General features: G+C 40.4%; 1 protein-coding gene across 1 annotated transcript; it reads right to left on the reverse strand.

The window, feature by feature from the left end:
• Window positions 1-5020: 5020 nt before the first annotated feature.
• Utp3 (UTP3 small subunit processome component) lies at window positions 5021-7545 on the reverse strand. Its single transcript, XM_052198071.1, has one exon. It carries the CDS (start codon window positions 6490-6492, stop codon window positions 5083-5085), a length of 1410 nt encoding a protein of 469 aa, XP_052054031.1. The 5' UTR covers window positions 6493-7545; the 3' UTR covers window positions 5021-5082.
• Window positions 7546-26902: the final 19357 nt, after the last annotated feature.

Genomic DNA, 26902 nt, shown 5'->3' on the forward strand with positions numbered 1-26902 from the left:
ACCTCCTCACTCTGGTTAGTTGCAGATTTCCATTCATTCTCATGGCCATCTGGTTATCTCTCCTGTCTCTCCTCACACCCAATCTGGACCCCCCCACCCCTCTCTCCCTCTGCCTCTTATGACTACTTTATTCCCCCTTTTGAGTGAGATTCAAGCTTCCTCACTTGTGCCTTCTTGTTTAGTTTCTTCGGGCCTGTGGAGTGTAGAATGGGTATGCTGTATTTTATGGCTAATATCCACTAATAAGTGAGCACATACCATGTATGCCCTTTTGAGATGATATTCTCAAGCTCCATCTATGTGCCTGCAAATTTCACAATGTCTTAGTTTTTAATAGCTGAATAGTATTCCATTGTGTAAACGAACCACATTTTATTTATCCATTCTCCAGTTGAGTAACAACTAAGTTGTTTCCAGTTTCTGGTTATTATGAATAAAGCTTCTATGAACATGAGTGAGCCTGTGTTTTTATGGGATGGTATAGCATGTTTTGGATATGTGCCCAGGAGTGGTGTAGCTGGGTCTTGAAGTAGAACTATTCCCAGTTTTCTGAGAAACCACCAAATTGATATTTAAGGAGATTGTATAAATTTGCACTTTCACTAGCAGAGGAGAAGTGTTTCCCTTGCTCCACAGCAAGAGGAGATAGTTTAAAAAGCAAATTCAAGCTCTAAGTTAGTTGGAGCTTAGGTTAACTGCACAAATCATTATTTTACATCTCCCTGTGCTACACACTGTTGCAGAGGATGATGACGAAGATGATGATTGAGACATGGTCTCTCTATTATGTAGCCCCCAGCCGTCCTGAAAGTTGCTATATAGGCCAGACTGGCCTTGAACTTATGTTCATATCTTCCTTTTATGAAGATTATATTAGTAAAATTGTCTTCCTTGGGTATCCTGTGGAGAACAGAATGGTGTAGAATTCAGAGCAACGCTCTATATGAGCTTCTCGTATTTTGTGCATAGTGTTTAGTATCTTTTGGGGGGGTGTAACACTGGTCGCATCTTTCTATCGCCCCAGCTGGCCTGGAACTATGTACCCAGGCCAGGCTGGAATTTGTGGCAACCTTCCATCTTTTTTCTTAGATTTATTTAATCTAAGTGAGTGCTCTGTTCTCATGCACACCAGAACAGGGCATCATATCCCATGACAGATGGTTGTGAGCCCCCATGTGGTTGCTGGGAATTGAACTCAGGACCTCTGGAAGAGCAGTCAGTGCTCTTAACCACTGAGCCACCTCTCCAGCCTGCAACCTCCCATCTTAATGCTACTGAGGCAGTATGGTTGACTGTTACCTTCATCTTGTTTTAAATCTCGTTCTCCACTCCCCCCCCTCCCCCCCCGAATCTCTCTCAGTTGCATTTGCTGTGCTTTAAGTCTTTACTTAAATAACGTCAGCATTATTGTGGCATATAACTGGTTTCCCTTCCTCTGGCTTTAATCCCTTCTAGTTCCTGTTTCCTAGGGCCAGCTTAGGTTTCCAGAGACTTTGGTTGCCTTCTCCCAGCAGGAATACCACCTGAGCTCGTTACACGCGTGATTTAACCGCGCCTTACCTTTCCAGGGTTACCTCCTACCTTGCCTTGCTTTGGGCCTTACATACTTGGCATTCCTATGGCTGCCATCCCCAGTACTCTCAACTTCTTGCCAGCTTTTTGCTCTGGGAGATACACACCTTTTCTCCTCTTCCAACCTAGAGAGGTTTATGCTCCCCAATTTTTTGAGGCCCACAAAATCTTTTATAAGTAATTACTTTTATTATAGTTGTTTGTTCCCAAAGTTGATATCTTTATTATTTCTCCATTTTGTAATGTACAAGATTGCTTTACATTCTGACTCCTTTTCTTCTAAAAGCTTATCAAAATTCTTGATGTTTAAAAATAATTTGGCTTTTACTCCTATTGCTAAGGTATACTCAGCACAGTAGAAATAAAAATGTCTACAATTGACCACTCTATTCAAGGTATTAGTATTATTACACTTTTTTTTTTTTTTTTACTAATCCCCTCATTTACCCAAACTACAAAATGACCCTGGTTACCTACTAACCCAGAACAAAAGAAACATTCCCATGGCAGGTCTAATTTCCCTTCTTTGTGTGTGTAGCCCTGACTGTCCTGGAACTTGCTCTGTAAACCAAGCTGGCCATGAACTTAGAGATCCACCTGTCTCTGCCTCTGCAGTGCTGGTGTTAAAGGTGTGCATCACCATGTAGGCCTTTAATATAGGCTGAGTTTATGGCCAATATTGGTCTTGAACTAATGGCAATCCTACTGCACTGCCCTTCCTTCAGTTTTCCTGTGATTGTTACAGTCCTGGGATTGACCGCACTCCAGCCAAGCACTCTCCCACTGAGCTCGCAGTGCCCACAACCCCAAATTATTATTACTTTCTTAACCAAACTCCATGGGCTTCTGGTTTCATGGGGCTGAACTACTGACAAGGTAGAAACTGTGATCTCTTCTATCATTCTAGAGGGAAAAACTCCAATGTTTGGAAAGTATTCTCTTTTTCCCCCTTCCCTTCTCCCTTCTGCTCTGGCTCCCTCATTCCGCCCCAGAAGGTTTTGTGTTTTTTTTTTTTTTTTTTGGATTTGGTTTTTTTCGAGACAGGGTTTCTCTGTACAGTCCTGGCTGTCCTGGAACTCACTCTGTAGACCAGGCTGGCCTCGAACTCAGAAATCCGCCTGCCGCTGCCTCCCAAAGTGCTGGGATTACAGGCGTGTGCCACCACTGCCTGGCTTTTTTGTTTTATTGTTTCTCATTAGAATGGTTGTGAGCCACCATGTGGTTGCTGGCATTTGAACTCATGACCTCCAGAAGAGTAGTCAGTGCTCTTAATCACTGAGTCATCTTACCAGCCCAAAAGTATTCTCTAGTACTGTCCAGTTTTCATTTCTTTTTTTTTTTTAAAGATTTTTTATTTATTTATTGTTATATGTAAGGAAGCACACTGCAACTGCCTTCAGACACACCGGAAGAGGGTGTCAGGGATCCCATTACAGATGGTTGTGAGCCACCGTGTGGTTGCTGGGATTTGAACTCATGACCTCTGGAAGAAGAGTCAGTGCTCTTAACCGCTGAGCCATGTCTCCAGCTCCCAGTTCTTGGTTCTCACCTCATTACCGTAGATAACAATCTACTTAACGTTATAAGCTGGGGGACCTTAGTGCTGTATGCTCAGCCTAGCACCTTGCAGTGTTCCATCTGAATCAGATCTCCTGGAGTGCGGGTTAGAGCCAGAGCCCCACAGAAGCTGAACAAGCAGTAACACTGTAAACTGACCAGTGGCCTCCAAGGCCTTTTTAGCTTAAGAAACTTAAGCTAAGGCCAGGGATGTTAGTACTCTTTTATCTGCATAGCAAGTTCAAGGCCAGGCTGTTTTAAGTTCCCACCCCTCAGACACAAGACCTATCACTTACATTACTTAAATGGCTGAAACAATTATCTAATGTCCAATCTGAGGAAAAGGTGAAATAGTCCAGATGCATGCTCAATGGTTAAAGTGGAAAATATAATCAACCTGAGGCCAAACTCATAATTGTGTCTGACCATGTCTGTAAGTATAATTCAGTTTTAATCATACAGTCTAGCAGGCCTTGAACTATTTTGTGAAGACAAGGTCCCATGTAGGACATTCACTTGGTACTGATGACCCAACACTCATTAGTGACACCTGTGTAACAGATATTCTAAATATTTCATGTATTCACTTAATTCTCCTAAGTCCTCCAAAGAAGTCACCTCTCTTAGCCAATGGTATTTTAAGGCAACCTGGCCTCGAACTACTTCAGAATATCCCTGAACAACTTCTGATTTTACACTTCCATTTCAAGTGCTGGGATTATATGCTGACCCCACCAAATTCAGTGTAAGAGGTAAGCAAGACTTACCCTGGAAACCAGGCATTACACTAAAAAGGACATCCTGAGGCCCCACTACCCAGGATTTATACAATAAACAAAAACTGAGACACCTAGTATTTTGTTTAAAGTCATAGCTACTAAAAATTCAAGTGGTCTAATTAGTCTGCTGGTATCCTATTAATTATCCTAAGAGATGAAGAAACTGATACTCAAATTTGCTCAAAATCACCCAGGAAACTTCAAAAGTTATGCATTTTTAGTGTATCTGAAAAGGAGTTACACTATGAAGCTAACAAGACTGGGTTGAAATCCTGCCTGTGATGCATAAAAACTTTGTGATTTTGAAAAAGTTAATTGCCACTTCCCAAAACTGGGGTTACAGGCACAGAGAACTGTTTTTGTTGTGGACTCAAACTTAGGTTTGCATATTTGCAGATCAAGGGCTCCAACTCACCGAATCAGTTCAACCTAGAGTTGTAGCCTCTTCACCCGTGACTACTACAACCTCATCATCTTTGTTACTGAAAGGATGGGAGACAATTGCTTACAATAAGTTTAACCTTAAAATCCTTAGCAAACCGAGAACCAGCACATATAGCAACCATAGTCAATCACCAGCAGAGGGGATATGGAATCTCTACCTTATTTATCATAAAAAGGATTATTAAAGAAATACAATTGGAGTAATCATCTTTTCCCTTTTGTCACATTTAGCCAAAGGTGCTTTTTAACCACAGATGTATGGAATCCATCTTAACATCAAACTCACATATACAAATATTCTGCCCCAAGAATTATAATTGAAACCTGTTAGGTCCCTTTTGAAGGCTATCTTACAAAACAAAAAATTATTATAAAAGTGTTCTAAATTTAACACTGCATTATTTTGGTCTAACATTTGGTAAAATACATTTTTTTTCTCTCCAATTACAATTCTTGGTAGGACTTAAATGGGCTAATAAAGTAGCAACCCAGGGCTGGAGAGAGAATTCATTTGCATGAGTGCTTGGTCAGTTATGCACAGGGTCCAGGTTCAAATTCCCAGCATCCAATAGAAAAGACCAACCAACAAAACCCAAAGTGACAACTCCCACTTCCCTGTTGACAGCAATTTTTAAACTGAAAAACAATTAGGTATTATAAACAATCACTTTACTCCAAAACACTTTTATTGACCTAAAATAATTGCCAAAAGCTCGGCCAAAGAGCAACTTTACTTAAGCTTAATGCTCTTCTTAACTCCAGCTCGGATGCCAGAGAGTTCGCCACTGTACCGCTGCTCTTCTCTGCGAACTTCACGGACCTGGCCCCGTCTCCGAATTTTGGCTCTTCTGAACTTCTCCCTATGTTTTACTCTGGGATTTCTATCAATCTTCTTTCTCCTGGGCGTAAGTCCCCTATTTTTAGCAATCTGATAGGTAATGGCTCTCTTTGCATTTTGCTCTTCGAGAGCCTGTTCTTCAGCACTTTCTTCTTTCTTTCTCTTCAACTCTTGCCTGTCTTCCATTTCCTTGGAGTACTTTAGAGCAGCCTCATCCAAATCAGGACCAGCAGTCAGGTCGGCACGAGCAGCAGTCTGCTTTACAGGCTTTGACTTGGTTTTGGTCAATTTTGCTTTTGGCTTCAGTTCTTTCTTTACAGCACCATCCTTGGCTGTGAGGAGGTGTCGGATTTCGGAAGACAGTTTCTGATCCACAACGGACAGCTCGTTGATCAGATTTCTGTAGGTCACAAGCCTTTCTATAACAGGATGTCCATGTGCAGGTACTCTCCTGGCTTTTAAGATCAAATAAAAGCTAATGTTGGCGCAGTAGTTCAAGTAGAGGTTATACTTAGTCTTCAGGTATTGGCTTCCTTTTCCAGGTGGAATGACCCCTTTCTCCACCATCTGTAACAAGGGCTCTAACTCATCCTTCACTTCTGTCAGCTTGGCTTTGAGGTCTTCTATCAGCTCTAAGAGCTCTGGTGATTCTTTTCTCAACATTTTCAGCTTCTCTTTTACCGAGACTTTAGCCAAATCCTTCACAACCCGAGTCTCTGCTTCGTCTACCTGAGGCGCCGGTTTTGCAAAGGCCTCCACCCAAGCGACTCCAAAATCATCTTCTTGCAGGGCTTGTGCCAAGCGCCGCTGAATTATCTGTGCCTCCTCCTCTTCCTCTCTTTCCTCCTCTTCTATTTCTTGCTGACTCTGACGGCCTCGGGATTTGGAACCATAGTCTGTATCGTAATAAAGCTTTTTTCTCTGACCCCAGGACAAGCTAGGATCCGCAGAGGCCTCAGCCTCACTCTGCACAGAGCTCCCACCGTCATCATCCTCGCCATCCTCCTCCTCCTCCGAACTCTCTCCATCTTCGTCATCTCCATCATCAGTATTTAGAGGTAGCACCTCTTCCTCTTCATCGCCATCCTCCTCCCCACTCTCGACTTCGTTCCAGCCCTTAGCCAGGACTGCCCGAGATCGCGCTTCATGGAACTCATCTACCTGGTCTTGGTAGTAGCTGGAGTCCCCTGGAGAGGGCGGCGACCCTAAGTCGTCCTCATTTTCATCCGCGGCGGTGCGACCCGCTTTGGCCCGCATGGCGGCCCACTGAGCCGCTCCACGCCGCCTCGATCTCTTCACCATGGCTCACCAGCGGTCTCGGGTTCGCTAGCGACGCCGCGATCTCCACCACTTCTGATCTCCGCGCAGAAACGACGAAGCCGGCAACCAGAGGCTTTCAGCACCAGCACGCTCCGCGCCACACAGCTCGGGGGCTACCGGGCCAGAGTCTGCGGAAGGCCCGCTTCCTTCCGCTCCCAGGGTGCTCTCCGCTCAGCGCGCGAGCCTAAACTTCCGCTCGCCTCCCCCTCCCTTCCCGTAATCGTAGTCCCGCGGTGCCTTCTTAAAAGCCAGTCGGTTCCGGCGAATTAAAACACTTCCGGGTAGGAACGCTAGGGAAAGGACATTTCCGTTCCGCGGATCCTTTTGTGCCGGCTTCCGGCGTGAAGCCGGAATCCCGCCAGCGTCGCCGGGAGACAGCCCGCGGCCGACAGAGGGCGCTGGTTGGCAGGGCGCGCAGTGGGCAACGCTAGACAGTTTCCCAGCTCACGGTCAGTTTTCTCCGTTTCCCAGAGTGGAAGTTAATCACGGTGTTTTCGTTTTGTTTAGTTTTGGCTTTTTGTCTTGACTCCTGAAGCCGGGACTCGCCATGTTGCCCAGGCTAGCCTCGGCCTCCGGCTCGCTTCAGCCTCCCGGCTCGGTTCCTTTCTCTGGCTGCCGTAGGCGCCGCGTCTCTGGGCCCCGCGCGGAGACCCGAGGGCGGACTTTGGGGGTTTTCTGGGGGCGACGTGCCGGGGAAGAGGAAAAGACAGCGCGGTATCCTTGTGCTGGAATAGATTCGCTTTTCTAGAGGTTCCGGGAAACTGAGGCTGGCGGCGGAAAGGGCAGGCCCCCTGTGTATGGAATCGGACTACAGTATTTAATGATTATTCATTGTGGTGTTCTTCAGCATTGATGAAGCACCAAGCGTGCCTGGCAGTGGTTTAGGCTCTGAGAGAGAGGGAGAGACGGTGGCCAAAACAGATGCTTTCCCCGCGCCTGTGGTCTAGGAGGGCGCACCAAACAATCCAGTCAGATGGGAGACGTGGACTGCTGGAGCTCACGGTCCTTGTTAGCCGGCGTAGAGCGCTGGAATCCCAACATGGGTTTTACATAGGTTTTTAAACTAGAGTATGGGCGGGAAAATTGGCTCCTCCTTCCATCGTGCGGGTCTGAGGGACCTAACTGGGGTCAAGCTTAGTGGACAGCGAGCGCCTTTAGCAGCCAAGCCATCTCAAATGTATGACTTTTTAGATGTTGGCTTCCTTATTTAAAAGGATATACAAAGTCGTGATTATGCACACTACAAGACAGCAACAAATACAACCCTAACGAAACACACACACACACACACACACACACACACACACACACACACACACACACACACACACACACACACACACACACAGTTGTAAAAAGATTTAAGGACCCGAGGGTGATCTGCCTGCTACTCCCCACATAGCCTCAGGCTGACTCTATTTACCAGGATGGCTAGGTCCTTGTCTCCTTCCTCACTGCCCCTCGGGCATTTCTCCCCAGGTGTTAGGCCAGGTTAATGAAGGCTGCCTTCCCAGGTGGAGAAGGGCGATTCTTTGTTCTTTGGTTGAGGAAATGCAAATAGCTACTTGCTGCATTCCCTGCTAGAACCTGTAAAAAAAGAAAAAAAAAATCTTACAAAAAGGGTTTACCAAGCTGGAGAGATGGCTCAGTGGTTAAGAGCACTGCCTGTTCTTCCAAGAGGTCCTGAGTTCAAGTCCCAGCACCCACATGGTGGCTCACAACCGTCAGTAAAGGGATTTGATTTGATGCCCTCTTCTGGTGTTTCTGAAGACAGGAACAGTATATTCAAACAAACAAATAATAAATCTTAAAAAATGGGTTTACCATTTCTTCCCAAAATTAAGGGATTTGTCCTGTATTCAAAACAACCTAAAAAAATCCTCTAGGGTGTCTTTTCCTAAGTTTAGTACAGAGGAATATTCAATTATTTGTTTAATGAATATGTATAAAAAGAATATTTGATTTCATATCGTAGGTGCTCTATGAAGCTTAGTGAATGCTGTATACAGATGCAAACATTGAGACATAAACTGAACTGGAATGGTTCAGTAATCATCAGTTTTAACTTCGGTTTGGAGTCTGTTATGGAAATCAGAGCTGTAAATTCCCACACCAGGACTTCACATTTAGTTGTTATCACCACCTTTTACGTTAAGAAAATACATTAGAGTTGGTTTCTTGCTCACTAGCTGATGTCCATATTGACTTGAGCATCATACAAGTCTTACAGTATCATAAAATGATAGTTTAAATTCTGTAAAAAATGTATTTCTTAGAAGAAAACATTAATGTATCTTTCAGAAAAGTATTTTAAAGTGTCCAAGGGTGTCTGAAACCTTAAAAGCCCTTACACAATTTTAGAAAATAGGGTTTCTTTACATAACCTTGGCTGTCCTTGAACTAGCTCTGCAGACCAGGCTGATCTCCAACTCACAGATCTTTCTGCCTCTCCTCCTGAGTGCCTGGATTAAAGGTGTGAGCCACCAGTGACAAGCTAGAAAATACAATTTAATGAATAGGATATGCCTCAAAATCCATATTCTGATAATAAGCATAAACCTCATATTTGAATCTAAGTTTTCTTCTTCCTCCTCTTCTTTTTCCTTTTCTTCTTCCAAAAGATTTATTTATTCATTTTATTCATGTGAGTACACTGTAGCTGTATTCAGACATACCATAAGAGGGCATCAAATCCCATTACAGTGAGCCACTATGTGGTTGCTGGGAATTGAACTCAGAACCTCTAGAAGAGCAATCAGTGTTCTTAACCACTGAGCCATCTCTACAGCTCCTCTTTTTTAAAAAGGCAAAGTGAATATAAATTATTAAGGAAAAGTAAGGAAAAACTGAGAATGGTATGCTTGAGTGTCAGTTTGAAAGCACTATTAACTGCCTGTGGTCTATGCTAATAGCAAGTGCTCATGGCGTGTGTGCTGTATCACACACTGTCTTAAATACTGTGTTCAGTTTATACTTTGGTAGAGCCAAAGGCAAACTGAGTGTGTCATCAGATAGAAAAGACATGACCTCACAGAGCTCATTACCAGGTGCAAGACACTCAGATCACACTGGGTCTGAAAGATCATTTCAAGTATTTTTGTTTCGAAAGTATTTTTGAAGACTGTTGAATTTAAATTGATGCTATAATAATACTGTATTAAAATTTCTACTTGTGAAATTGTTTTTGTGTTCTGTTAATTTTTATTTCAAAGTTTATAAAAACTTAGTCATACCTTGATCAAAATGCACATATTATAGGCAAGTTAAAAACTAAACATTTTAGATGGGAATGACTAGATTAATATTTTACTTATTCTTTTAATAAAGAATAGCTTTTATTATTATTTTCTTGTATTCCAGTAGTTCCATTATATATTTTCCTAAGTCTGATGTTAGGATTACTTACCACTTAATTGGGAAATTTTTTACAAGAAAATTGTATTTCTGCTGGAAGGACTGTACTCCTATTACACAGGAGGCTTAGGCAGGAGGATTTTGAGTTTTAAGCACATCCTGTTTCATACTACAAGTTTTAGGCCACGCTGGCCTATAGGGCCAGACACGGTCTCAAAACAATTTTGTATTCCTGAAAATATAGATTAAGTGATGCTAGATAATGTAAGTCCATGCCACAAGAAAAACAAGAGTTCACAGAGAAAAGGAGCAACCATTGGAAAACACTTGGATTTTTCTTTAAGTGGAAAAATATTAGCGTGTGTGTGTGTGTGTGTGTGTGTGTGTGTGTGTGTGTGTGTGTGTCTGTGTGTGTGTAGGTGAGTGAGTACCTTGGTACCTGAGTTCTAGAGATCTAACTCAGCCTTTCATTCCTGCTGAGTTATCTTACTAGTTTGACAGTTTATTTTTGTATTTGTAGCAACTACAATTATTCATTGCCTTGAATGTTTATTACATTATTTTGATGTTCAGGAGTTAGTTAGATAACTCCTTTTTGCTTTATAAGGTACTTACAGTGTTTTCTTATAAAGCATAGGGCTCTATGAATGACATTTGAGAATCTAGACAATACTAGGGTACTTCCTTCAGGGAATGTGTTCTAGGTTGGGAAAGTATTGTCCTACTCCAGACTCTATTTCGTATTGGACTTGTAAATAATAGTAATTAATTATATATATCATTAGGAGTACATATACTAGATTCAGTTATATCTTTGTTTTTCTTTTTTTAGAAGTATTAATTTACTTTAAATAGAGAAGCCTTTTGCCTGGTACCCTGTGGCCAGAAAGGGGTATTGGATACTCTGGAAGTAGAGCTATGCATGTTTGTGAGCCACCCTGTGTGTGCTAGGAATTGAACCTGGGTCCTTTGGAAGAGCAACAGGCACTCAGTAACAATGGGTCATGTCTCCAGCCTCTCTTTTTTCTTTGGAGATTTGCTTTTTCCTTGGAGACAAACTCTTGCAGCTCTGGCTGGTCTTGACTTGCCATGTGTCCCAGACTGGCTTGACTCCTGGCTCTCCTTACTCTTCCTCCTGAGTGCTGAGATCAGGGGTGTCTACATCGCAATCACATGCATTTATATATATATATATATTTATTATGTCATTGTGTAGCTGTGGCTGGCCTTGAATTTGTGATCCTTCCACCTCAACCTCTGTAGATATTAAAAGTACTTATTGTCATACCCAGCAGTATAGGCCTTTAACTTTTTATAATAATTTATATTTGAATGAAGAAATATTAAATGCGGTTTTTATAAACATAAAATAATAGTTAAATGAATATTTATTTATATCCTGGAATTATGAGCTAGTTTCAGATGATTGAAGTTATCAAAGGTAGTTTTTGTTTACTTTCAATGAGGTAGTAATAGTAACAATAATAATTTGATATGAGAACCATAGGAAATGCATAGTTAGTGTTAGTAACTGCCAACTTATTGAGACACATAAATATCACACAGTCCACTATTTTTGGTACAAAAAAGAAAGAAGGTTTATTTTTAGGCATAAGAAAGAAAATGGAAGAGATGAAGTATAGTTTCCACTGGCTTCTGTTAGGAACCACTTATTCTGAGACTAATATTGACAGAAACCTTTTGCAAATGAGGTCTGTTTCTATTTAAGTCACAAACAAGTAGAAATGAGTTGGAAGTAGACTATGAAACTTCCGTGGCAATGTGTGATAAGGATTGGAAGTTGGAAAGCTTGTGTCTTTGGTTTGATCGCCTGAATGACAAAATGAAGAGTTGCTTTGATTTTTTTTCTTTTCTTTTTTGAGGGTCATATGTAGCCTAAGATGGCCGAACACTCTCTCGAAAGGTAAAGAGGAATATGAAGCTTACAGACCTGTGCCACCGTTCTCAGTCTTACTGAACTCAGGTCACACCATGCTAGGCAAGCACTCCATCAACTGTGCTCTATATCCTAATCTCTTCTCATTCCGAACAAACAACAAGCAAAACAAAACCCTTCTTAGTCCTTCACTAACATACAGGGCCTTCCTGTGTCTGCCTCTTATTTTTCCACTTGGCTTTCTGAACTCTGGTATTGTTTCCTAGTTTACATTTTATATTCATGAAAATCTTTTATAGTGGTTTGCACTTGAAGAACTGGAACTTGCAGGGTGATAGAGTACTCAGAAGCTCTCAGTGATGCCCAGTATAGTGACAGACATGTGAGCATGTCTGTGAGCATCAGCTAGGTTGTCTTTCTCTAGTTTCTAGTTGGGAGCCTGGAAATCATTTTTAGCAACTTAGTATGTTTACAGTACAGGCAATCCCCAGAAAGTGTAATTTGAGGATATTATTCAGAGATTGGTCTGTTGTTCCCTCATTAGTTAATTTGGGAAGTTTCATATTTTTTTGTTCTGTGATAAAAGTGTGTACTTATTTATTTAGTCATTAGTTTTTTTGTTTTGTTTTTTTTTTTTTTTTTTTTTTTTTTTGCACTGGGATTGAACAGGGCCTTGCATGTGCTCTACGAGTGTTCTACGGCTATGTCCTCACCTTGACATCACTGTATGTTTAAGGCCATTGAGGTGGCTTAGCAGGCAGATACTCACTGTTATCCCAGGCTTGAGCCTCAGAATTCACTCTGTGGAAGGAGAGACCAGACTTCTGTAAGTTTTCCTCTCACGTGCTCACATAGAATAAGGAAGAACCATTTTTTTTAATAAAAAAATTTGAATACTGACTGTAAATTTTTCTTTCAAAGCACTTTTGTTGATTGTTGTATTAGATTATTCGTTCATACTCTGATTGTTAGCTAGTAACTAACAGTCATACTCTGATTATTAGTTAGATAGTGTTCCAGTACACATATAAAATAGCAATGAGTATATTACCTAAGTGTTTACTTTTAGGAACGTGTACTTCATGTTGATATTGAATTGCACTAGGAATCCAAATAAAGGGTACAATCATCTATTAACTTCCAAATTTATACTCAGAATGTTTAAACTGTCTACAGAACTGTTTTATTACAAGAATTTATATGTTGAAATAAATGAAGTGTAACTTCTTGACAAACTGAAATTTATTTCCTTGAATGGTCATGGTTTCTCTGAATTCCCAATTTCTCAATGACATTACAGTCTTCACCTATAGTGTATTTGTCCCTCTTCTTATTCTACTTATATTTTTAATCTTAGCTTATATCTCACTTCCTTTGGGAGGCTTCTGTAATATGAATTATTCCCCCACCCTACAAATCTGTGCTTTACCATCATGAAAATAGCAGAATTATCCACTAGGTTGTATTTGATTAAAGGTTATAATTTATTCCCTTTCAGCCCCGCCATGTATGTAAATGCTTATGTATATTTAATAAAGGAAAGACTGAACCCAAAGCCATTTATTTTAAAGACCAAGAAAACAGCTTTTGTCTTACTGCTAGTACTCTGTTTTAAAGAGAAATCATTTTATTGAAAATATGTGCTTGCTCCAATTATACAAGAAAATTGTGAACCCCAAATTATTACAGCATTGTTTTTTGCTGCTACAGTAATTACCACAAACTTCATGGCATAATGATGCAGCTAGCAGAGGTATCTGGAAACAACAACAGGGACCTGGAAAGAGGGACAGTTATAGTCAGAGACATAGGAGTATGGGTTCACTCCAGGAACTGATAACTTTTTCCAGCTGCTCTTTGTATATTGTTTAGCTAGCTACTGGAGATGGGATTGTAAGCAGAACTTGTATAATCTTTTTGACTCCTTTATCTAAGGTCCCACATCTGTACTTCCTGCCCTTGTGTTCCCTTCAGGTTTTGTTTTTTTGTTTTTTTTGGATTTGGTTTTTTTAAGACAGGATTTCTCTGTATAGCCCTAGGGCTGTCCTGGAACTCACTCTGTAGACCAGGCTGGCCTTGAACTCAGAAATCCACTTGCCTCTGCCTCCCAGAGTGCTGGGATTACAGGCGTGCGCCACCACAGCCGGCCAGGAGGCCGTGTTTTTGTTTTTGTTTTTGTTTTTGTTTTTTGTGTTCCCTTCAAAAGACTCAACCCAGGCCTTAGTGCCTGAAAATTTCCAGTCACATGGTTGTAGTGGTGAATTGTTAATCCACTCTGAGCTCTTGTGGGTGATTGCACTTCTTGCCACCCACCCAGAGTTCTCTGGATTCATGAATGAAAAACACCCCTCCCCTGGAGCGTTATTTTTAATATGCCTTACTAGCTCAATGGTTGGGCACTTCCTGAACTTCTCTGTAGCTAGCATGTGCTCCCCTCCAGTATTCCTGAGTTAACACTTTCTAAATCCATATTTTATGTTTGCTGTCCTATTTCCTTCCAGGCAGCCCTCCCATGGGACCACTTTCCCTTTGTACCTACATTTCAGCCATCTTACCTTCCTCTCCTTCACAGTGTGGTTAATCCTATACCCCTCATGGGGGTGGGGAGGTGGGGAGGTTGGGGGTGGGGGGATCCCTTCTTCTTTCCTTAGTCCCTTGTCCAGGAAATCTAAAAGTCCTGCCTCTGGTTCCCTGCCCAGCCACTGACTGTTGGCAACTTTATTTCCCAGTCAGAGCCAACTGGGGGTAGGCTTCCTTTAGCCTAGTGTGGGGCACTGCAAACAGGCGTTTTGGGTAACACAATTAGCATGAAAACACAAACCTCTATATTTCCCCCCTTTTTGTCCACTAAAAAAGGCCTTTTCTTTTTGATGTACATTGAACAGAATTATAACAGTTATGTAAATTATAAGGTATGATATACACTAAAAGTGTCCAGTTCATCAATTTTGTCAATTTAGATAAAGTACTCTACCATCTATCCTAACTTAAAGAGTTTACAATTCTATACCTGAATTAGGTTCTGATTTTTACTTGTATTACCATCTGAAAACCATCTTTTCAAACCTATATCATCATCTTCCTCAATGTTAACAACCTAAGTTTGGTTGCAATACTATAATTAGTCTTTAACCTCATCAGAAAAGCAAGAACAAATTAAATGTGGCCACATCTGGGTCAGAGGTTGTGCTAGAAAAAGGAACCATATGGACCCCAAGAGCTCAACATCAAACATGGATTGTTACTTTAAGTAGGCTAGAGGCCTATGTCTTTGGATCAAAATCAAGATGTTGGAAAGGCTGTGTTCTTTCTTGAGTCTCTGGGGTAGAGTCTGTTTCCATGCCTTTGTGAGCTCTAGGGACAGTACTGCTACATTCCCCTGTCATGGCTCCTTCCTTCACAGTGATTCAGTATTTTAGCATCCCTCATTCATGCTCCTATGACCTCTCAGCAATAAAAATCCTGTGGTTGGTTGACTTGGACCCACTTGGACAACTGACAATTTCATCTGAAGCCCAAATGGTTAGCAACCTTAAGTTCAGATGTAGCCTAAATTCCCCACTGCTGTGTAATGTAGCTTATTCACAGGTTCTAAGGAACAGACATGGCCATGTTTCACATTCAAGATGATCTGAACAAAACAGGTTGTTTTTCAGTAATGTTAATAATAATAATCATCATAAATGCCAAAAAAATCAAATGCTGTTACATTTTTAGCCATATTCTAGGTACTTTATACTTATTATCAGTCTCCCCCCCCCCCCCCCAGACAGGGTTTCTCTGTATAGCCCTGGCCATCCTGGAACTCACTCTGTAGACCAGGCTGGCCTTGAACTCAGAAATCCGCCTGCCTCTGCCTCCCAGAGTGCTGGGATTACAGGCGTGTGCCACCACCGCCCAGCTCTTATTATCAGTTTTAATGACATGTATGCCTCTGCTATACCTGTTTTATAAATGAAACAAAAAAAGAGATATGTTAGTTTTTACTTTTTCAGTTCTAGAGGTCAAATCCAGGGCCTTGTGTATACTATTTCTCTGCAGGCTTAGCCCAGGAAAAAGAAATTTTAAACAGCTTTCCATGTCTTACTGGACCCAGAAAATGTCTGATTATAGATTCCATGCTTTTGATTAGTAGGAAAATTGAGATACTTTTCAACACATATTTATAATTGGACCTCTTACACATTTTTATGTTTTGTGAGTATGAATGTTCATGTATGTGAGGGGGATACATGTGTGTTGTGGGTGCAGTAGCATAGAGTATGTGTTTGTGGAGGCAGGAGGAACAACTGGAGCTTCATCCTCAGGAGTTCACTTCCTTTGAGATAGGGTATCACATTGGTTCAGAGGTCACCAGCTAGGCCACACTGGCCCCTGAGAAGCACAGAGCCTCCTGTTCCTACATCCTCCGAACTGAGATTATGAGCACTGCCAGGGCAGAACACCTGAAATTGACTTAGCTTCTAAACAATAAGTTCAGGTCCTTGTGCTTACAGGGCAAGAGCTTGTACTGATTGAGCCAATCACAGCCCTGAATCTGATGTTTTTAAAATAATGGATTGGCTTTTTCTTATATATTGTTCTTTTTCCTTGTTCTCAAGAAAAATGTATTTAATATGGTAATAGAGGCAAATACAAACACTACTAAAATAATTAGAATGAGGAAAAATGTATCTTCTGACCCATATTCCCTCTCTCCCTTTCTTACTCTCTCTAGAACAGTGGTTCTTTAATATAACCTAATGCCACAACCGTTTAATATAGTTCCTCATGTTGTGGTGACCTCAACCATAAAATTATTTTCATTGCTACTTCATAAGTAGAATTTTTCTGCTGTTATGAATTGTAATGTAAATATCTTGTATGCAGGATATGGACGTGACGTACAGGTTGAGAACTGCTGCTAGTTCTCACACTAAGATACTGGCCAGGGATTTACTATGTACCCCAGGCTGTCTTCAGACTCCTGACAATCCTCCTGCTTCAGTGTCTTGAGTACTAGAATTACAGAAATTAGTCCTGCTGTTTAATCAAACAAATCTGATGTATATGTATATGTGTGGGCCCGTGTGTGTTTGTGTGTGTGTGTGTGTATGTGCATGCATGTGTGTGTATGTGTGAGTTGTTTTTGCATGTGTGTGTGTGTGTGGTGTATGTGTGTGTATATACAAATGTGTGTTCATGTGTGTATGTGTTTATATGTGTCTTGGTGGTAGAACTCATTGAACTATATCCCCAGCCCTATGGTTCCTGTTTGGTTTCTCTTCATATATTCTTTGGTTTTTTCGAGACAGGGTTCCTGGCTGTCCTGGAGCTCACTCTGTAGACCAGGCTGGCCTCGAACTCAGAAATCCGGCTGCCTCTGCCTCCCAAGTGCTGGGAGGCATGCACCACCATGCCCATTTTTTTTGTATATATTCTTTTTTATATGCCATTTGAAACTGCTCTTTAAAGTTCTGCTTCTTAAAGAACCCCACTCTACTTTAAGGAAACATTCATTTAGTGTAAGAGAGAAATTATATACGTATGAATATGAATAAAATGACTTTAAAAAGATGAAGGAATGTACTAATCTATATAAGGTAATGTGGGGACACAAGTGGAGTTTATTGCAATCTATTTTAATAGTAAAGAGTGACTTGAGTTAAGTAGTGACTTACTAAGATTAAATTAAAGTACTTTAGGATTTTTGATAAGGATTGTGTGGTAAAAAGTTAAGTTTTTGGTAAGGAAATGACAGAAGGAAAGGATCCTAAAACAAGAAGTAGCAAATCATATACTACAGGAAAGGAAAGAAACCATATTTGCCTGTAGCAGCAGCCTCCTCCCCAAATAGATGATACATTTCCTTAAAGCACAGCTAGACCAGAGTACTGGGGTTGATGGACTGAAAGTGGCATATTGTTGTTTGAAGGATTCTCTTGGGACCATGTTTATTACTGTGTCAACAGAAAAATGAACTCTAAGCTTTTTTTTTTTTTTCCAAATGAAGTTTGGAAGTTGGCCACTTATAGATTAGGACCTGTGGGTGAATGTTAGCTTCAGGTTCTGTTAGTCAGTTGACAGGCAGCTCACAATAGCAGTTCTATGAAAAGCCACTGCAGGTGCAAGTTTATTTAAAAACAGACCACAGCCCAGGTGTGATTCTCCTTATAAACATTTTAACCACAAGCCTGCCCTAAGAGTCTGTGTCGAAAGCTTTTGGGAAAAAAAATGAGTTTAGTTTTTTAGTGGTCTTAAATTTTTGATTTTTAGAAACATTCTGTAATACATTTTTCCCCATGTTTTGAGTTCTTTTTAGACTTAAGATTTTGCTTTTTGATGTCCAAATAGAAATTTGACAAATACTGTGATTGATTAAATACCAATATTGCAATTTCTGCATGCAAAAGTCCAAATATTTAGGGCTAAAAACTACCAATTAGAAGAGATTTCTCCATACAGATGAGGAAAAAGTGAGTGTCTAGGATTTTTGGTACTTTGAGCAGTAAAATGAACTGGAAGTTAGTTTTGGATTCCACCTTTGTCTTTAGAATGACCAAGACTGGGCTGGGCGGTGGTGGCACATGCCTTTAATCCCAGTACTTCGGAGGCAGAGGCAGGCAGATTTCTGAGTTCAAGGCCACCCTGGTTTACAGAGTGAGTTCCAGGACATCCAGGGCTACACAGAGAAACCCTGTCTTATCTCCTTGTACAAAGCTCCAGTCCAAGTAGATCAAAGATTTACACATAAAATCAGACACTCTGAAGCTTATAGAGGAGAAAGTGGAGACAAACCTTGAATACATGGGCACAGGGGAAAAGTTTCTGAACAGAACACCAATGGCTTATGCTCTAAGAACAAGAATCGACAAATGGGACCTCATAAAACTGCAAAGCTTCTGTAAGGCAAAGGATATAGTCAATAGGACAAAACGACAACCAACAAATTGGGAAAAGATCTTTACTAACCCTACATCCGATAGAGGGCTAATATCCAACGTATATAAAGAACTCAAGAAGTTGGTCTCCAGAGAATTAAATAACCCTATTAAAAAATGGGGTACAGAGCTAAACAGGGAATTCTCACCTGAGGAAACTCAAATGGCTCTAAAGCACCTAAAGAAATGTTCAGCATCCTTAGTTATCAGGGAAATGCAAATCAAAACAACACTGAGATTCCATCTTACACCAGTCAGAATGGCTAAGTTGAAAAACTCAGGGGACAGCAGATGCTGGAGAGGATGTGGGGAAAGAGGAACACTTCTCCACTGTTGGTGGGATTGCAAGCTTGTAAAACCACTCTGGAAATCAGTTTGGCGATTCCTCAGAAAATTAGACATAGTACTTACTACCTGTGGACCCAGCTATACCACTCCTGGGCATATACCCAGAAAGTGCTCCTACATGTGATAAGGACACATGCTCCACTATGTTCATAGCTGCCTTATTTATAATAGCCAGAAGCTGAAAAGAACCCAGATGTCCTTCAACAGAGGAATGGATACAGAAACTGTGGTATATATACACAATGGAGTACTATTCAGCTATTAAAAACAATTAATGCATGAAATTCTTAGGCAAATGGATGGAACTAGAAAGTGTCATCTTGAGCGAGGTATCCCAGTCACAAAAGAAAGCACATGGTATGCACTCACTAATAAGCAGATGCTAGTTCAAAAGCTCAAAATAAACAAGTTGCAAATCACCCAGCACAGGAAGCTCCAGAAGAATGACTTAAGTGAGGGAGCTATGGTTCCTCTGAGAAACGGAACAAAATGCTCACAGGACCAACAAGGGAGGCAATGTGTGGAGCAAAGTCTGAAGTAAAGGCCATCCAGCGAGTGCCCTACCTGGGGATTCATCCTATAAATAGTCAGCAAACCCTGGCACTACGATGAGAAGCATGTACCAAAAAGAGCATGCCATGGCTGTCTCCAGAGGGGTCCTGCCAGAGTCTTATGAATTCAGAAGCAGAAACTAGCAACCAAGCTTGGACTGAGCTTGGGGTCCCCAACGGAGGATCTGGAGGGTTGTCCGGAGGAGCTGAAGAGGTTTATAGCCCCATGGGAAGAACAATGACTTCGGACACCCAGACACCCCAAGACTCCCAGGGTCTGAATCATCAACCAAGGGGTATACATGGTTCCAGCCAAAAATGTGTCAGAGGAATGCCTTTTTGGGCATCAGTGGGAGGAGTGGTCTTTGGTCAGGTAAAGGCTCAATAGAGGCCACAACAAAGGGAAGCAGATGGGGGGGAGAGGTGGGGGGGGAGGTGGGACTGTGTTGGGTAGAGGGGCATATACATGGAAGCAGGGGGAGGAAGGAGGTGTAGGGAATCGTTGGGGAGGGGGGTTTTGGGAGGGGGAAATTGGGAAAGGTTTTACCATTGGCAATGTAAATGAAGAAGATGCTCAATAAAAGAAAAAAAAATGAATGACCGAGACTGATTCTAAAATTTAAATTAGAGTCTAGTGGGCACTTCAGAGTTAGAGGCAGGGAAATCAGGAGTTAAGAGCCAGCCTCATCTCCATAGTATGTTTGAGGCTAGCCTGGGTTATATGAAACCCTGTCTCAACAAAGAAGGAAACAAACATAAATTCAAAATAGATTATATCTTTTATTTATTTCTTTTTGTTTCGTGTTTTTCTTTTTTTAAGACAGAATATCATGTGACCTAAGTTACTATGTAGCTGAAATATGACTTGGGATCTTTCTACCTCCATCTCACCAAGTGTTAGGGTTGTAGGCATGAGCCACTGTGCCTAGGAAAATGTGTACAGTTTAAATAGGAAAAAAAGATTTGTGTTGGGCCAGTGAAATGGCTTAATGCATAGAGAAACTTATGGCAGAAGCCTAAAGTCTAGGTTGATGGATGTTATCTTCTGATCTCCACATATGCACTATGCACATATGGCTGTACTCACATAATTATACACTAATAATAATAATAATAAAGAAATGATTGTTAAGCATTCTCTTATAAGGAAGGATATAGTATCATTTACATTTTCCTCCGCACTCTGCTGCATGTGGGGTTTTTTCTTCCTTGTTCCATGAAACGCAGTAAGGGAAAAGGTCAAGAAACATATAAAGGCAGATCTATCAGAATTACACCATACTTCTCACCAGAAACTATGAAAGCTAGAGGATCCTGGGCAGACCTCATACAGACCCTAAGAGAACATAAATGCCAGCCCAGTCTACTATTCCTAGTAAAACTCTCAATAGAAGGAGAAAAGATATTTCATGATAAAACCAAATCTACACAATATCTTTCTACAAATCCAATTCTACAAAGGATAATAGATGGAAAATACCAACACAAGGAGGGAAATTACACCCTAGAAAAAGCATGAAGGTAATGGTTCAACAAACCCAAAAGAACATACACAAACATAATTCCATCCCAACAACAAAAATAACAGGAAGTAACAATCACTTTTTCTTAATATCTCTTAACATCAATGGACTCAAATCCCTAATAAAAAGACATAGACTAATAGATTGGATAGTAAACAGGACCCAAGATTTTTCTTCATACAAGAAACACACCTCAGTGACAAAGACAGACACTACCTCAAAGGAAAAGGCTGGAAAACAATTTTTCCAAGCAAATGGTCCTAAGAAACAAGCTGGGGTAGCTATTCTTATATCGGATGAAATCAACTTTCAACCAAAGATATTAACAAAGATAAGGAATGACAAAGGAAAGATCTACTAAGATAAACTCTCAGTTCTTAATACCTGTGCTCCAAATGCAAGAGCATTTACATTTTACATTCATAAAAGAAACTTTACTAAAGTTCAAGTACACCTCAAACCCCACACAATAGTGGGAGACTTCAATACCCCACTCTCAGCAATGGACAAATCATGGAAACAGAAACTAAACAGAGACACAGTGAAACTAACAGAAGTTATGAACCAAATGGATGTAACATATAGAACATTTTATCCTAAAGCAAAAGATTTATTATTCTCAGCACCCCATGGTACCTTCTCCAAAATTGAACATATAATTGATCACAAAACAGGCCTCAACAAATACAGGAATATTGAAATAATTCCATGCATTCTATCAGATCAATACAGTTTAAGTCTGGTCTTAAGTTCCAACAAAAACAATGAAAAACACACATACACATGGAAGCTAAACAGTGTTCTACTCAATGAACAGTGTTCTACTCAACTTGGTCAAAGATGAAATAAAGAAAGACTTTTTAGAATTTAATGAAAATGAAAACTTATGGGACAGAATGAAAGCAGTGCTAAGAGGAAAACTCATAGTTCTAAGTGTCTCTAAAAGGAAATTGCTAGCTTACTCTAGCAGCATGACAACACACCTGAAAGTTCTAGAACAAAAAGAAGCAAATGCACTCAAGAGGAGTAGATGGCAAGAAATAATCAAACTCAGGGCTGAAATCAACCAAATAGAAAAAAAGAATTTTACAAAGAATCAACAAAACCAGGAGTTGGTTCTTTGAGAAAATCAACAAGATAGATCAACCATTAGCCAGACTAACCAGAGGGAACAGAGACAGTACCCAAATTAATTAGAAATGAAAAGGGTAACATAACAATGGAAACTGTGGAAATTCAAAAAATCATTAGATCCTACTACAAACGCTTATACGCAACAAAATTGGAAAATCTGGATGAAAAATACAATTTTCTAGACACATACCATGGGCCAAAGTTAAAACAGGATCAGATAAGCCATCTAAATAGTCCTATAACCCTTGAGGAAATAGAAGCAGTCATTAACAGTCTCCCAACCCAAAAAAGCCCAGGACCAAATACGTTTAGTGGAGAATTCTATCAGACCTTCACAGAAGACCTAATACCAAATACTCTTCAAACTATTCCACAAAATAGAAACATAAGGATCATAAAACACACAAGACCAAACAAAGAGAACATTTCCCTTATGAACATTGATGGAAAAATACTAAATAAAATTCTTGACAACTGAATCCATGAATACATCAAAATGATCATTCACCACCATCAAGTAGACTTCATTCCAGGGATGCAGGGATGATTCAATATATGGAAATCGATCAATGTAATTCACTACAAAAACAAACTCAAAGAAAAAAACCACATGATCATTTCATTATTGCTGAAAAAGCATTTGACAATATTCAGCATCCCTTCATGTTAAAAGTCTTAGAAAGAACAGGAATTCAAGGCCCATACCTAACATAGTAAAAGCAATATGCAGCAAACCAGTCGCCAACATCAAACTAAATTGAGAGAAACTTGAAGCAATCCCACTAAAATCAGGTACCACACAGGCTGCCCACTCTCTCCTTGTCTATTCGATATAGTACTTGAAGTTCTAGCTAGAGTAATTAGACAACATAAGGAGGTCAAATGTATACAAATTGGAAAGGAAGAAGTTAAATTATCACTATTTGCAGATGATATGATCGTATACTTTCATGACCCAGAAAATGTCACCAGAGAACTCTTAAAGCTGATAAACAACTTCAGCAAAGTGGCTGGATATAAAATTAACTCAAACAAATCAGTAGCCTTCCTCTACTCAAAGGATAAACAGGGAAATGACACCCTTCAAAATAGCCACAATATTATATACCTTGGTGTGACTCTAACCAAGCAAGTGAAAGATCTGTATGACAAGAACTTCAAGCCTCTGAAGAAAGAAATTGAAGAAGATCTCAGAAGATTTCCCATGCTCATGCATTGGCAGTATTAATATAGTAAAAATGGCCATCTTGCCTAAAACAATCTACCATTGCAATCCCCATCCATATTCCAAATCAACTCTTCATAGTGCTACAAAGAGCAATCCACAAATTCATTTGGAATAACAAAAAACCCAGGATAGCAAAAACTATTCTCCACAACAAAAGAACTTCTGGGGGAATCACCATCACTGATCTCAAACTCTACTACAGAGCAATGGTGATAAAAACTGCATGGTTTTGTTACAGAGACAGGCAAGAAGATCAATGAAATACAAATGAAGACCCAGAAATGAACCCACACACCTATGGTCACTTGATATTTGACAAAAGAGTAAAAACATCCAGTAGAAAAAAGGCAGAATTTTTAACAAATGGTTCTGGATCAACTGTCAGTCAGCATATAGAAAAATTCAAATCGACTTATTCTTATATCCTTGTACAAAGCTCAAGTCCAAGTGGATCAAGGACCTCCACATAAAACCAGATACACTGAAGCTTATAGAAGAGAAAGTGGGGGAAGATCCTTGAACACATGGGCACAGGGGAAATTTTCCTGAACAGAACACCAATGGCTTATGCTCTAAGATCAAGAATTGACAAATGGAACCTTATAAAACTACAATGGTTCTATAAGGCAAAGGACACTGTCAATAGGACAAAACAGCATCCAACAGATTGGGAAAAGATCTTTACCAGTTCTACATCAGATAGAGGGATAATATCCAATATATACAAAAACTTAAGAAGTTAGACTTCAGAGAATCAAATAACCCTATTAAAAATGTGGTACAGAGTTACACAACGAATTTTCAACTGAGGAATTTCGAATAGTTGAGAAGTACCTAAAGAAATGTCCAATGTCCTTAGTTATCAGGAAAATACAAATCAAAACAACCCTGAGATTCCACCTCACACCAGTAAGAATGGCTAAAATAAAAAACTCAGGTGGCAGCAGATGCTGGTGAGGATGTGGAGAAAGAGAAACACTCCTCCATTGCTGGTGGGATTGCAAGCTAGTACAACCATTCTGGTAATCAGTTTGGTGGTTCCTCAGAAAATTAGATATAGTACTAACTGAGGACCCAGATATACTGTTCCTGGGCATACTCCAGAAGATACTCCAACAAGTGATAAGGGCACATGCTCTTATTATGTTTGTAGCATAATAGCCAGGAACTAGAAAGAACCCAGATGTTCTTTGACAGAGGAATGGATACAGAAAATGTACATTTACACAATGGAGTACTTCTCAGCTATTAAAAACAGTGAACCACGAAAGCAGATAACATTTGAAATGTAAATAAACTATCCAATAAAAAAAAACCAATGAATTCATGAAATGATGGATGGAACTAGAAAATATCATCCTGAGTGAGGTAACTCAATTATAAAAGAACATACATAGTATGCACTCAATGATAAGTGGATATTAGCCCAAAAGCTCAGAATAAACAACAATTTACAGACCACATGAAACTCAAGAAGAGGGAAGACCTAAGTATGGGTGCGTTGGTTCTTCTGAGAAAGGGAACAAAATACGGTGCAATCATGTAGATAAAGTGTAGAGCCGAGACTGAAGTAAAGTCCATCCAGAGACTGAAGGAAAGTCTATCCAGAGACTGTTCTACCTGTGGATTCATCCTATAGTCACCAAACCCAGATACTGTTGTGGATGCCAAGAAATGCTTGCTGAAAGGAGCCTGGCATGGCTGTCTCCTGAGAGGCTCTGCCAGAGCCTTACAAATATAGAGACAGATGCTAGCAGCCAAACATTAGACTGAGTGCAGGGTCCACAATGGAGGAGTTAGAGAAAGGACCATAGGAGCTGAAGGAGTTTGCATCCTCATATGAAGAACAATAATATCAACCAACCAGAGCTCCCAGGGACTAAGACATCAATCAAGGGGTGCACATGGCTCCAGCTGCATTTGTAGGAGAGGATTGCCTTGCTAGGCATCAATGGGAGGAGAGGTCCTTGGTCCTCTGAAGGCTCCATAGATAACCCAGCATAGGGAAATTGAGGGAGGGTAGGTGGGAGTGGGTTGGGTGGAGGAACATCCTCATAGATGCTGGGGGAGGGAGGATGGGTTAGGCATTTTCTGGGAGTGTGGGAAACTGGGAAAGGCAATAATGTTTAAAATGTAAATAAAGAATATATTCAAGGAGTCTGGGGGGCAAGGAATATAGCTTGGTGACAAATTGCTGTCCAGCACACAGGTCTCCAATTCACTGCCCATCAGGGCAAAAATAACAAAAAGATCCCAAATCTCCAGCTTATGTTGACAGATACTTTAGACTAAGATGCAAACTTGGAGTGAACTGATTAGCCTAGCCTACCTAGGGATGTAAAACAACTCGAAATAATCAATGGAGGTGTTTGAAATCACTCTGTATGGTCATTTGTTATGCTAACATAAGCTTCTCATTGTATATTCATGTTTCTGCCTCCTCATAGCCTTTCCCAAGAATACTCTCTGATGGAGGTGACCCCCAACTCTGCTCCATGTGCTCGTCATTTTATTTTTGTGCGGGTTTCATTTTGAGCATAGATCACAATGTGAGTTTTTATTTACCTTTCTTTTTCTTGTCGTCTTCCTCATCAGAATACACTGTCTGGAAGACAGGGCCTTTTAGAACATTGAAAACAACACAGCAAGGATCATTCTGGGAGGATATATTACCAGTAAGAACAAATGATTTAGCTACGTTTATCATAGGGAAACCCATCATCTCCCCTTTACAGACAGCATCTGCCTTTGTAGCCTCGACTGGCTTTGAACTCAGGGCAGTCCTCTTGTATCAGCCACATGACTGCTGAGATTGCAGGAGTGAGCTACTATGCCCAGCTGAAAAACTCTATCCTTTATTAGTAACCAGGTACATCACTGGTGATAGTAACGTGGGGCATTTGAGAAGCTTTAGTTTGTTTAATGTTTCACTGCTATTGAATACATATCATATGTGTGTTATGCAAACGTCAGTTTCCACTTCTGAATGCTTTGTCTTTATGAATGCACTGGTCTCTGAAGATTTTCCCTCTAGTACTAATAGACTCTTCCCTTAGTTTACTTCTTTGAGTTGATCCAACAACATTTACCTTCTCCTGATCCTAACCCTTTCTGCTCTGCCTTTAGTGTCAAAGTTATAAAAGGAAGAGAAAGAGTTTATATGGAGATATGGTAAATGCTGTGTTTCTGACAGGTCATTATCATAACTACATGGTGAGCTGGGTTTGGGGGAGAGAATCTGCATGTCAGTTTTCTCCTTATGCCTTGTCCTTGTGGGAGTGCCAGTTAATTGTGGTTGGCTGAGTGTGTTATACAGCATCTCAAGTACATGTGTTAGTCTTTTTAAAAATTTATTATTTTTTCTTCTTAGAATTGGTGTGTTTAGAATCTGTTTACAAGTAAAATCTGAAGGCAGATAAATTTTTAGAGAATTTGAA

This window comes from Apodemus sylvaticus, chromosome 11 (assembly GCF_947179515.1).
Source record: "Apodemus sylvaticus chromosome 11, mApoSyl1.1, whole genome shotgun sequence".
Lineage (NCBI taxonomy): Eukaryota > Metazoa > Chordata > Mammalia > Rodentia > Muridae > Apodemus > Apodemus sylvaticus.